A 14826-nucleotide genomic window follows, 5' to 3' on the forward strand; every position below is an offset into this window, starting at 1 on the left:
GGGATCCTCTTTATATGCTCTCTTAAAGATGTGAACTCTAAAGGTGTGAACTCTCTTAAAGGTATGAACTCTCTTAAAGGTGTGAACTAAGTACATAAGCATTGTCTCTCTCAGTTCTAGTGACTTAGCACCTTGTTTCAAATTCTGGCCCATAACAGGTAATGACATGGTCAGGTATGTACATAAGAAAATTAAATTGAGAGCTGAATGATGGATGACTTGAAGAAAGAGACTTGAAGAGGGAAGATCAACTAGGGAGTAATGAAAACTTGAACAAGGGTGGTGTCTGCATAACTGGAAATGCAAGAGATTTTATGAAGATATAAACAAGATTCGGCATTTGACAGGGTGAATAAAGGCAAGAGGTTGAGGAAACATCAAGGTTGTGAACCTGGTAGCTAAAAGGACGGTGGTACCTTGTACAAAAGCAAGAAAGTTAGGAAGAGAGGTGGATTTGAAGAAAATATAATGAAGTCTCTCTTAGAAATATTGAGTTTGAGCTTCCTGTGGAATATCCTTGTAAATGTTCAGCAGGTAGTTGGGAAAAACAGCACTGGAGATAGATGAAGGCTAGAAATATAGATAAGGTAATTTTTTTGCATAACGATGATAGTTGAACACACTAGAGCTATGAGATCATAGGAAAAATGTAAAAAGAAAAGAGAAAAGACCATAAAACTCTGGGATAACCTATGTGTATTTAACTCATTAAATTTGAGTTGTTTAACCTAGGTAAGATTCAAAGAGCACAGAATTTCTTCAAGTATCTGAAGTATATCATATAGAAGAATTAGGGTTGTTCTTCTCTAATTCCAGAGGGCAGCATCAGGAACAACAGGTAGAAGTTGCAAAGAGGCCAATTTAGGCTTGACAGAATAATTTAGAGTTCTCCAGTGGGTTCTTTTTATTTGAGGTCTTTAAATAAAGAGTAGATTACTATGTTCAGATATATTACAGTAGGGATCCTTTCTTAAATACTGTTTAGATAATCTCTAAGATTCCTTTGATTCTAAAATTCTGTGTCTCTATGGATGCAGGATCAGTGGACAAAAAACAACAGGTTGCTAGTTCTTTCCCTTCTGTCCTTAGTAAGCTCTCAGTCTCCACCCTCATAAGCATATTGATATTTGCCTCAGTTTTTATTCCCTCCATATAATCCTAATCTTTTCACTTTCCATGTAAAATCTCATGATTTGTACCTTTAAAATATCTTTCATGTTTTTTCTTTCCACTTACACATTATTACACTCATGTACTATTACAATAGTCTTCCAGGTGGTTTTCTTGCCTCAGGTCTCCCTCTATGCCAATTTATTACCCACTCAGTTGCCAAAGTGAAAATCTAACCATGTCACCTTTTCTACTCAATAATTTTAAGTCATTACCTACTACCCAATATATCAAAAACAAAGTTTTATGTTTGACTGTTTTATCTGTTGAAGTTCAATAAGAAGTTTATTAAGATTGTATTAATTATTAAACATAAGTGATTTATATTAAAAGGATTCAATGAAATGACCTCCATTTAATAGCCCATTTGCCATAGCAAATGAGTCTCTATTACTCAACTTAAGTTCACAATAAATTTTTTCCTATGCCAAAGTAGGTTAGGTTTGCACAATGTTGCCTGAGTTGCTGTCCAGTATATAGGATTTTCTTTAAACACCCTTCCTCTCCTTTTCTTATCCAAGTCTGGGGTTTTAAGACCTCCATTATCATAAAGAAGGGTCCTTATAACTACTAGAAAAAACAGGAGAACAGAGTCAAATTGACCATATCTTACTTTAGGGAACATGATTCTGTTAATCAGATGCTGGTAACTATGTTCTGTATTGCTAAGTACACTGCACCCCCTCCAAGGAGCTTCCTGGAATAAGGAATATTGTTCATTCTCTTGTATCATCTAGAAAAATTCTCTTACCTTTCAACAGCCCAGTGAAAGAGGGGCCTGCTGTCCTGTGGAGATAAGTAGCTGCAGATGTTGGATAATCCTACAACCCGAACAGCAAACAATGACCCCAAACTCTGCTAATGCAAAAAGGGAAAAGATGAGTCCTCTGGATATTACTAAAGTCCTGATTTAATTCATTATTTAAGTTTAAAATAAAGCATTAACCAGATAGACTCAATTTACTAATTTTCTTTTCAGTACAAACTATAGCCTATGTACTAGGGTTAGATCAGACAACGCATTTTCAAACTAGAAGATATGCTTCCTTTATAGAAGGGAAATATGAACTGAAGTAAGTATTTGTGCAATAGTTATGGTGTGCACTGTAATTCAACAGAATAGTAAATGCTTTTTGCCATACTTTGTTAGAAAAGCAACCACTATAACCCCTAGACAACAGCAACTTGTTTTTATTTGTATGTTCTTGATATTTTCATCTAATAAGAACCTGAAGATTATCCCATTCATGCAGTGAAGACAAATGTCACATGATAAAGAATGGCAGTAAGGTATACTGTCAAGAGCACTTCACAGAACACAAAAGATTCAAGTTTCTAATTCCTTATTTTGTATTACTGACTAGATTAAGAGCTAGCAACCTGTTGTTAATAGTTAATGTTATAAAAGTGTGTGATCCTAGTCAAGTAACTTGGCCAGTCAGAATACGCCTCAGATATCTTCTCTGAAAGAGTTGATCTAGATAATTCCAGGGTTCTATCCAACTCTATTATCTGACAGGAAAGTAGCCCAGCCCGATAACCAGGATTTCTGATTCTATAGACTTTTTTTTTAATTAAATGTTCTTTTTTGTTATAAATTTAATATCAACAAACATGAACATTTCACTGTATTAAAAAAAAAAATAGAAAAAACTTGCATATGAAACTGTGGACTCATATGTATGTATATAGAGAGAGATAGATAGATATAGATATAGATAGATAATATATATTAAATTTAACATAAGAGTAATAAAACTGCCCTGCTTCTCTTTTTAATATTCTTCTGCTTACTTCTGTGTGTTTTTTAAATGCTGCAAGGATTTCTTCAATATTTCATGTGATTGTGTAGATACAACTATTTTCTTCATATATCCCACTACTTTATACACTTCTTTTTATGTTAACAATAAAAATAGTTATCTCTCTGATTGCATTTATTAAAGAATTTTGTATAATTTTAACATAGCCATGAAAAATTCTTAGAAGAGATCTTTTAAAAATATGTTTCTCTTTTCCAGTCAATGCATTTTCCCCTTGTCATCAACAAAAAATAAACATAATGGGATTTCCTCCTACAGCTATGTACAAAGGAGGGGGGAGGGGCACAGCAGGTTAGAATATGGTATCTGTAAAGGCACATTTGAAGGCACAATGAGTGGACCAAGTGGACAAATCAATCTGGTTGTGTGTGTGTATGTATGTGTGTGTATGTGAAGGGTTTGCACTGGAAACACATGAGACAAACTAAAAAGGTGGACTGGGTCTATTTTATAGAAGGAAATGAAATTCTCAATCTACTTAAATAAGTTATTTTTAGTAATTCTGTAATGGCAGAAAGACTAAGTAAGGACACTGCTATTGTTAGCTATTGGCCTAAAATGAATGAAAAAAAGAACATTAAAGGTAAGAGGAAATTTTTGTAAGGGCTTTTTACATAAAGTTAGAAAGAAATAACATAGATAAACCCTAGGAATGCATAATTACAAATAAGGAGATACACGAGTTCCTTTCACTCCAAGATAAAAATCTCCATATAAATAAGAATTGATGATCAGTGAGAGAGGTATCTAATCAAGTCCAAATCTCATCTGAAGGGGATCTAAGAGAGGTTTGAAGAATTTGAAAAAGAAATTGTTATGGGAATACTGGATCAAATTACAAATATACTTATTGGATAACTGGGAAGCTTCAAGAATGGGATTCAAAAGAAGAGTGGGGGTAGCTTATAGAGGGCTAGAACTCTGAAAAGGTGTATTGGAATCTAAGACAGCAGAGTACTTAAGGCACTAGCCTTAATATGAGATAATGGTTCTATAAACATATACTTAGATGATATGGTGATATGATGGCTCTCCTCACAATGGCACTTGCTGAATGTGTTGTGGTGAGGTAATGGTAGGCAAGGATTGGAGGGATGAGGGAGAGGGTCAGAGGCTCTTTGTCACAGCATGCTCAGGAGGAAAAACTTCAGGCTCCAGAGTCTGGATTCCATCTTTGATGAGCCTGCTTGCTTGCTTCCTTCACTTCTCCTCCTAAAGACCAAAGAGTTTGACTGATCCTGAGGCCCTCCAGAGAGCTAGCTGGGACATTATAGTAGTTCAGTAATGTTCAGAAAGACCAGAGTAGAGTATTTGCTTGGGTGAGGGATCCAGGCAGTGACAAATCAACTGAGTTAAATAATTAAAAGAAGCTAAATTTGGGGTTAGAACTTAAGGACAACTCTGGAGGGCAGTGTGGGGAGGGGGAGAAACTACATAATCCAAAGACAGAAGTGAAAGGTGAAAAACAAGCAATCCAGCACAAACAATTAGAGCAACATCCTGAAAGATCCTGATTAAAAAGTAATCTGCATCTAACTAATTTAAATAGTAAATTACACCTAAGGTTGTATCTAACAATATTGAGATCTATTGTTCCACTATCTATCTACAGTTTCACACCACATCCATTACTGTAAAATAGGTCTGACTCTATATGTTGAAGAAATCCTTGAAGAAACAGAGATACAGGAGAAATACAAGGAAAGGATAATTACCTTCTTGTTTTGCCATTTTATGGATAATGTTTGCTACTTGAGCATTTCTTGTCCACTTTCTAAAATATATACTGTATACAATCAAAAAAGATGTGCCCAACTTGAATAATTTACTATCTGCCCTTTTGTTGCCAAATATCCAACCTGAAATATATTTCATATTCATAAATAGCACACTATATTTGGTGAAAATGAGTCATTTTCATAAGCTTTAATGAAACTAAGACAAATGCAAAATACTAAGCAGTCTGATCAAAATATTCAATATAATTAATTATGTTCCTTCCAAGTCTTATGCTCTGCATTAAAACAAAGGAAAAAAATCATGAATTTATCCAACTCTTTAAATATGAAAGGAAGAAAAATAAATGTAGACATTGTTATTGCCATTAAAATTTTAAGCCAAAAATTACATAATGAACAAAAATGACAAACTTTTTTTGTGGTCCTATAGGTTTAAGGACAGTTGAAACCTGTTTCTGGTTATAATAATAAAAATGATAATAATAACAAAATTGATTCAAGATTTTAAAAGAAATGGATATATTTCTTTTATTCAAATGGTATTGTACAATGATTTATTTCAAAATTTTCTAATACATAATGATATATGCAAGACATAAATAGTAATATAAAATGTACCTTAATATATACAGCTTTACCCCATGAACTATTTAGTACCTGCTACCACATATAAAAATAGATAAAATAGATTTAATGTGCATATAAACAATTACAGATATGTATATGTATATATTTTAAAAGGAGCAAAATTAAATGTTTTATAATATTTTCTTTGGAGTGAAAATTACAGCTTCTTCTTTACTGAAATCATAAGACCATTTTTTGCCCTAAGATAAAAAACACATAGTCATCTTTAATATTTATTCTATGCATTATCTCACCCCTGTAACATTACACACACACACACACACACACATACATTACATCTAATGGGAAAATTGCTGCTACAGGGCTGCAATTTTCTCATTACATTTTCATAACTAGGACTAATTTTTAATTTAAATAATGTCACTGTGTTATATTCTCTAGCCCACCTAAGCCAGCTGCTGACAAGTTATTCTATATTTTTCTATTTCCCCTGCTTTGTCAAGAAGGCAGAAGACAGAATTCTCAAAGGGTTCAGTATAGTTTGTATGATCCAAAATTACAAAGTCTGTCTCTTCAATTACTGGATCAGGGAAATTCACCCATACTTCAGTGATTTCCAGCACTCTAAAAGCTTTAATCAATCTATTTTAAATGGCATCATGCTGTCAGATAATAGACCCACTTAAATGAGGATTTCAATACTAGAGGGGAATGTTTTCATCTGGTGTCCTACAAATAACAGTGATTCTTTTCAGAGTCAAGTCTCTTTGATTCAATGGGCTGCAGTCCAATTTGGCTTTGTGGATAAAATTTCCACTGCCAATTGAGTAAAGAATCTCTTTTACACAAAAAAGTTTGAAGCCAAAAACACAGAAGCAATAGGATATATTTTATCTTGATCAGGTAAATTAGCTATTTGCAGATTAGCTGTTCAATACAAAAATATTTGAGATAAGTTCTCCTTCATTCCTTCTGAAGCCAACAGGTTTTTGATAAATTTCCATGTTTCATAGTATGAAATTTTGGTATAGCATCCCATAGTTGCCATTTAAAGTTTACATCCAAAAGAAAACGTATAATATGGTTTTCCAGATTGACATCTTCTTCACCTGATTTCATTGGTCAGGAGCCAATTTTTTAAGATCTAGTTTTAATAATATTAAATTTTATTATTGTTTATTAATTAATTAAATAGTAAATTGGATAATATTAAATTTTGGTTTTAAAATATTATAAATATTATAGTATATTAAATATTATAAATCAATCATTCATAACGCTAGGCTCAACCTATTAAGGATGATGATAAAATACCAATCCCAATTTATCCTTAATTCTTGTATCATCTGATATAGCCTTATATCTTTCTCTATCCCTAAGCCTCTTTCCTATCACTATCCTTAGCACTAACCCCTTGCCACATACTTAAAATTTTTCTTAAAAAATTACCCCTATTCCAATCTATCCCAGATTCCCTATTTCTATTTTTTCCATATTAATTCTAATTTTTATATTATACATGTACATATATTTATGTATATCAGACACTAAATATGAAATCTGATCAAAATTAGATACATAAGCTATCAAAGAATAGCCAAAGACAAATACGAAATACTAAGCAGTCTGATCTCAGAGCAAGCATTTCTATCATCATTTTACAGATAAGAAAACTGGCTCTGGAGGCTAAGAGGCCCCAGAGTCACACTAACTAAATAATATTATAAAAGCAAGCATCAGATTTCAATCTAAGTGTTCTTCCCTCCAAGTCAAAAACTATTTCAGTGAGCCACTTGTAGAAAAGCTGGATGGTCTAATTTGAATTTTACATAGAAATCTGAGTTGGCCTTATAGCCAGTAATCCTGAATTCAAATGTCTTTTCTGAAATATACTGACTGTGTGAACCCAGATAAGTCCTAACCTCTCAGTGATATGCTATTTGGAGTCATAGAATTTGCAATTTGTGTGGATATGTAAAAATAAGTGGTTGGGTTGCATGATCTCTAATTTCTCTAATTCATGGGTTCTCATCAAAATCGCTGATAACAAGGAAGAACCTTTAGACAGCTACAAAATGATAGGTACAAGTGAATAATCTCATTATTTGTGATAATAAAAAGATGTAAACAAAATATGTACTTCCAAGTTAGGGAATGGCTCACCCAACTCTAGCATATTAATGTCATGGAAAGCATTATATGGAATGGTTAATTTAAAGAATCCAGTGAAAAATGAAAAAGCTTACATAGAAAGATGCAGGGTAAAGATATCAGAAACAAAAGAATAATATGTAATGACAATGTTGTATAAAGAAAGTCAAAATTAAGAGAAAATAAAACTAATCAAGGGAATTCTTAAACTTTTTTATGGCACAGACCACATGCCCACTGGATGAAACCTATGGATAGTTTTCATCTCAGAATGTTTTTAAATGAATAATAAAATATATAGGATTACAAAATAACTCAATTATTTTGAAATAGTTATCAAAGAACCCCTGCTCTAATCAAAGAGAACATTCAATAGTATTATCATGCTATCAGAATTAAAGAGCATATTCTTCCTTTCTGTTAGCAATGTTTCTCTCCTTTCTAACTTTTTGTTAGAGGAAATGTGATTTGTAGGAGAATATAGTTTGAGCATCTGCTGCAAACTGTCTTTGTGTTCACATAAAATGTATTAACAAATACATTTTTTGTAAATGCCTACAGGAGGTAAAGAAAGCTCCTGATACTGGAGCACATCTACAGGACAGACCAAAGTTTTGTTGCCCTTACCAACGTTAGAGGAAGAATTTTGCACAGACCTGAGAATGATTAAAAGATGCTAAGTTGTGCAATTTTGATTTTGCTGATAACAAATGTAACACCACCACCAAATGCAGATTGTTTTCTTGTGAATTCTGCATTCTTTTTCTAAAACAGGAAAACAAACTTTAAAAAAGAAATGTCCCTTAAATTTGAATATAACATCCTATATAAAATATAAAATCCTAATTTTTCACAGGAAGGTAACCAAGAACCATCCTGGTCCTTGTCATTTTAATTAAAATTTCATTCTCTTATAAAACCAGTTCCATGAAAGGTTGTTATTATGGTGCTATGATGATGTAACATAACATTCAAAATCTATCCTTTACTGATATGATTAATACTTTAATGAAAATTTGTAAAGTTTGAAATCTAGATCCTAAAGCTTCAGCCCTTACATGAAATCATAAGATCTCTCCTTGAAATTAATTAGCAAATTATATCCTAATTCTCCCCACTCTGGTCTGTCTTCAGAAGTCTCATACCAACCTGCATTGGCACTTCCTGTTTAATTAGATATCTCATTTTATTGAAGACCTGTTGTCGGAGCTGGTCCCAGGATATGGCTCTATCTTCTCTCAATAGTAAAGGTGGACCAAATCTGTAGTAAGACATAGAGAAGTTTCTTTCAATAATAGAAAAACTATATAATAGCAGGGGAGTCTTAACTGATTGAGGACTGAAAACTCTTGTTTTCAGTAAAATATTGTCTTTAGCACAGTACCTTTCACGTGATAGATATGGCCAATAATTATATTTTGACTGCACAGATACAGGGCAGATGTTTTTTATGTGTTTTTAGTCAAGGACCTTTGAGCTATGGAGAAATATTAAAGGAGAAACGGCATATAACTGGATCTTTAAAAGACATCAATGGATCTGATTATCTCAAATGTTTCCATTTGCCTGTATATGACTTCTCCCATGAAAATCATATCTCTATCCTTCCATAATCCTAAAAGGAGATCCAATCAATTAATATACTGGTAGCATCTCTCTAGATGTCTTGTTATTGCAGGAATACCAGTAACATGTAGAACAAGGAAGAATCTTTAGACAAGTACAAAATGACCACTGATAAGTACAAGTGAATAATCTCATTATTTGTGATAATAAAAAGATATAAACAAAATATGTACTTCAGATATTCCTTGCTCTTGCTTTGTGTTGGAATATTTACAAAGTGTTAAGCCATTAGAGTTGATAGAGACAATAATTATCTAATTTAGCATGGTTCAATATGATTGATTTGATCTCAGAAGGAGATATTTTGGGCCAGAACTTGAAACAAGATACTAAGTACAACTGATGAAAACAATGCTTGTGGTTCACACCTTTAGAGAGCTCATAAATATCTAAGTACTCAATGGAGTTCACACTTTTGTGAGATTTCAGGCTTAGTATGAGCTATCCGAATTCACACCTCCCTTAGGGCCAGAGAGCACTCTGGGAGATAACCCAGAATCCCTCTCTCTCCAAAAGGAGGAGTTGACCTTTGGAAGAGCACATATATATACAGGAAGCTCTTAGAGCTTGAGAGAGTTTTCTTGGGAACATTGACTGAGGTCAGAGAGGAGCACTCTGGGAGGAAGCCCACAAGCCCTATCTTTGAGGCAAGAGATTCATTGCATCTTCCAACTTGGTGCTGGCTGGAGGCTGAAGAAAGCAGAGGCAGAAGCCAAGGATAAAGCTGCAAGATCTCTTGGAACCAAGCAGAGACAGGCCTCTGAGCTAACTGGGCTATATTGAAGGACACAATAAAAGATCTGAACTTTTATCACCTGGCTGTGTTTTGGAAAAAGAACACCAACAGCTTTGCACCCTTTTTTTCCAGTATTATAGCTCTCTGATGATATACATAATATTTTTATAACATTCTTCATTGACAATATACTAAAGCCTATTTCCCCTGATACAGCTAAAATTCTTAGCATGACATGAAATTCTACAACTTGATGAATACTACTGCACTAATCCACATTTTTACGTTATATCCAGTGCCACATAGTCTGGATGATTATTGTCTTGAGTTTAGTTTGAGATTTTGTACTGTTAGACCCCCTCCTTCCTGTCTTTTTTTCCCATTATTTCCTTTGAGATTCTTGACTTTTTATTTTAATGACTTAGAAAAAAAATAACAACAAAATTCATATGGAAGAACAAAAGATCAAGAATTTCAAAGAAACTAATGAAAAAAAAATCAATTGAAAGTAGCCCAGCTGTATCTGATCTAAAACAATATTATAAAGCAGCGGTCACCAAAACCATTGGTATTGGCTAAGAAATAAACTAGTTGATCAGTGAAATAGGTTAGATTCACAGGACAAAACAATCAATAACTATAAACAATCTAGTGTTTTGATAAACCCAAAGACCCCAGCTTTGGGGATAAAAATTCACTATGTGACAAAAACTGCTGGGAAAATTGGAAATTAGTATGGTAGAAACTAGGCATTGACCCACACTTAACACCATACACCAAGATAAGATCAAAATGGGTTCATGATTTGGGCATAAAGAATGAGATTACAAATAAATCAGAAGAACATAGGATAGTTTACCTCTCAGATCTATGGAGGAGGAAGGAATTTGTGACCAAAGAAGAACTAGAGATCATTCTTGATCACAAAATAGAAAATTTTGATTATATCAAGTTAAAAAGCTTTTGTACAAAACAAAACTAATGTAGACAAGATTAAGAAGGAAGCAATAAATTGGGGAAACATTTTTCCAGTTAAAGGTTCTGATAAAGGCCTCATTTCCAAAATATATAGAGAATTGACTCAAATTTATAAGAAATCAAGCCATTCTCCAATTGATAAATTGTCAAAGGATATGAACAATTTTCAGATGATAAAATTAAAACTATTTCTACTTATATGAAAAGGTGTTCCAAATCATTATTGATCAAAGAAATGCAAATTAAGACAACTCTGAGATATTTCTACACATCTGTCAGATTGGCTAAGATAACAGGAAAAAATAATGATTACTGTTGGAGGGGATGTGGGAAAAGTGGGACACTGATGCATTGTTGGTGGAATTATGTGAATGGATTCAACCATTCTGGAGAAGAATTTGGGACTATACTCAAAAAGTTATCAAACTGTGCATACCCTTTGATGCAGCAGTGTTACTAGTGTGCTTATATTCCAAAAAGATCTTAAAAAAGGGAAAGGGACCTGTATGTACAAAAATGTTTGTAGCAGCCTTTTTTGTAGTGGCTATAAACTGGAAAATGAATGGATGCCCATCAATTGGAGAATGGCTGAGTAAATTGTGGTATATGAATGTTATGGAATATTATTGTTCTATAAGAAATGACCAGCAGGATGAATACAGAGAAGCTTGGAGTGACTTATATGAATTGATGCTAAATGAAATGAGTAAAACCAGAAGATCATTATACACTTCAACAACAATACTATATGAGGATCACTTCTGATAGAAGTGGCTCTCTTTAACAATGAGAGGATCCAAATCAGTTCCAATTGATCAGTGATGAACAGAATTAGCTACTCCCAGCGAAAGAATACTGGAAAATGAGTATGGACTACAACATAGCATTTCCACTCTTTCTGTTATTGTTTGCTTGCACTTTTGTTTGTCTTCTCAGATTATTTTTACATTCTTTCTAAATCCAAATTTTCTTATGCAGCAAGATAACTATATAAATATGTATACATATACTGTAGTTAACATATACTTTAACATATTTAACATGTATGGGACTACCTGTCATCTAGGGAAGAGGGTGGAGGGAAGGAGGGAAAAAGTTGAAACAGAAGTTTTTGCAAGGGTCAATGTTGAAAAATTACCCATGCATATGTTTTGTCAATAAAAAGCTATAATTTTAAAAAGAGAGAGTTTCTTGACTTTTACTTCTTTTAAAACACCTCAATTCAGGCCTGTATTATCACAATGGCATCCTATTTGCCCTCCCCCTCTTTTAAAGCTCTTCCCACTCTAATCCAACCTCCACACATCTGCCAAAATGATATTCCTAAAACACAGGTCTGATTATGAGGTTGTGGGGAGAGAGGGGAGCAGTTCTTAAGTTTTTAGTTATTACAAGTTAATATGATCTAGAGAAAGTTGTATTCACTGTTCTCCTGACTTCTGCTCTGGTGAGTGACCATAAGCACTTTTCCTGGAACTGTGTCCAGTGTCTGCTGATGCTTCTTTTTGCCCTGGGACTGGGTTTGGAATTGCATGTAGGCAAAGCAACAGAGTCCTGCTGCCAATGATAGTAATAGGTCCCCTATACTCTCATTCTGACCAATAAGTCTATGAATTGAGAGCTCTAGAAGCCATGAGCTACCAAGTTGCCACCCCAAAAGACGGCTACTGGTTGCCAGAACCTGGCCTAAGCTGGCTCAGCCTATGCTGGACAGTACCTCACTCCAATAAGATAGACTTTTCCTGCTATCCTTCTAAGGTGTCTTGGACTGGAAAATTGTTTCACTTCATCTTTTTGTGGGTTGTACTACTTTAGAATTCCCTTTGAGATATTATTTTAATATAGATTGAAGGAAAACTTCAAAGTGAGCTCTGAGAGGTACTGCCTTTACCATTTTGGGAACTGTATTTCTTACGAATTCATTATAAAAAACACAAGAAGTAGGATATTGTTTGTTAAATAATATGGAATATAATAAATAATATTTATATTATTTATATGGAATATGGAATACACAGGTGTATCCTGATTACAACTAATCCAAAAATTATGATTTAAGAAATTTTTAGCTTCACCATTGCTTAGTTTGTGTGGAGAGTATCACATTAATAACTTTGACTACTCTCATTATCTGCACATTAGAGATTACTTAGAAACACTGACTCCAATATTTTCCTATATTTTCACTTTTAAAAACATCAGATGTGGGGGTATAAGAAGTCTTGTTAATATTATCTTCACCTGTTTCACACAAATCTGAAGGATTTACTGTCCCTGTCATTGACCAAAAATTGTAGAACATTTCACACCAATTCTGTTGCACTCATATTTTTCCCAAACCATTTAAAACAACTGCAAACAAATTATAGCAGAGTGACTGCAGCAAGTGGTTCAGGCCTTGGAAAGATAACAAGCATAGTAATTGAAGTTTCTAACCTTGCAATTCAGAGTAGTTTTTTTGAAGCCACACCAATTTTGGACTTACATCAACAGAGCAGATGATATTTGGAAGCCGTGACTTCAATGCATCACAGTGCAGCAAAATGAAGCTTATATTTTGTACTAAAGTATAAATGTTAATCAAAGTTTTTCTTTTCTAAAATAATCTCTCTAGAGCGAGAAGAAAGTGATCTCCTATACAAACTGCGACAGTGTAGATAGCAACAGTGTAACTTAAATACTGATATTTCTCCTAAGAGCTTTACACATTTGGACATCTCACTTCTCATGACTATACATCAGAAGAAGTAAATTTTTCTTCTTTCTTAGTTTATGACATATATACTTATTTTGTATTTAATTGATACTTTAATATATTTAGCATATATTGGTCATCCTGCCATCTAGGGGACAGGGTAGGGGGAAGGAGGAGAAAAATTGGAACAAAAGGTTTGGCAATTGTAATGCTGTAAAATTATCCATGCATATAACTTATAAATAAAAAAACTATTAAAAAATTTTTTAAATAAAATTAAAAATTAAAAAAAAAATAGTTTATGACAGCTCTAATCCCCAACACTTTTCTAGGTTAATATCTCTAGTTCAATATTTTTTACCATGTTGGTTGCCCTCCTCTAAACATTCTCTGGTTTTTTTTTTTTAACTAATGTTATTAAACCATGTCATCCAGAATTCAGTTTGCCAAAAAACGTTTGATAAATGCCTACTATGTACCAGGCATTGTGCTAAGCATGGAGAACACAAATAAAGTAAAAGATCCTTTCTTCTCTCAAGGAACTGACAAACTAACAGAAAATGAAAAACAAACTGTATTGGGTATGACAGTGGAAGTATCTTGCTGGAGCAAATGGAATGGTCTCTCTTTTTTTTTTTTCCAGTAAGGCAAAGTTCTCAATTAGGAGAATGGAAAGAAGATGTAGGAAAGATTAAGGAGGGATAAAAAAAAAAAGAAGTTTGGAAGAGTGTGGGATAATCTGAATTAATTAGGAAGGATTTCCTTGCAGTAGTGAGGACCCAGCTGAAATTATGTAAGCAGAGTCAAGATTGAGGAGAGGAGACCAATCTTTGAGCTCTCCTGTTGACCCTCAGATCAACACTAAATCAAGACTCTGAATTGATTTTGGAGTGACAGAATATACAACTATTTGGAGTATAACAAATTTCCAGCAGAAGATATTTTGGAAGAACTTCAGAAAAGGTCTGTTTTAATTGGGGGGTAAGGGGAGTGGGAAGATCAGGGGAGGATGGGGGTAGAAGTGGCCCAACACAGAGACCCAGGACAGTGTAGGGTTTACACACCAGGGAATCTACTAGAAGGAATCTAAAGCAGTGTTGGCTACTCTGTCCTGGTTGCAAGGCAGTGGATTGGCAAAGTAGCTGTGAGACATCAACACAAATACAAGAGGCAAATAGTGAGTCTCTAAACCCCAAAATAACATGGGACCTGGCCATACCCATCCAGTACTGGAAGTTAGTCAGCCTGTGGAGGAAGCTTGAGACAATCTCTCCTTTGCTCTAAGAGCAGACCTCAACCTTAAAAAAAAATGAGCAAAAA

General features: G+C 33.8%; 1 protein-coding gene across 2 annotated transcripts in view; it reads right to left on the minus strand.

The window, feature by feature from the left end:
• Positions 1 to 14826, minus strand: part of USP43 (ubiquitin specific peptidase 43) — a 129709-nt gene that overhangs the window by 31304 nt on the left and 83579 nt on the right. Inside the window, exons 8-9 of one of the 2 annotated variants that reach the window (XM_003770427.3) lie at positions 8621 to 8732; positions 1922 to 2025 (exon numbers count right to left, since the gene is read on the minus strand). In XM_003770427.3, coding sequence (XP_003770475.1) covers positions 1922 to 2025; positions 8621 to 8732 — 216 coding nt within the window. Of the gene's footprint in view, positions 1 to 1921; positions 2029 to 8620; positions 8733 to 14826 lie in introns of both variants that reach the window. The other variant, XM_031965504.1, reaches the window with a different exon arrangement.

Source organism: Sarcophilus harrisii, chromosome 4 (genome assembly GCF_902635505.1).
Source record: "Sarcophilus harrisii chromosome 4, mSarHar1.11, whole genome shotgun sequence".
In the NCBI taxonomy this organism is placed as follows: Eukaryota; Metazoa; Chordata; class Mammalia; order Dasyuromorphia; family Dasyuridae; genus Sarcophilus; species Sarcophilus harrisii.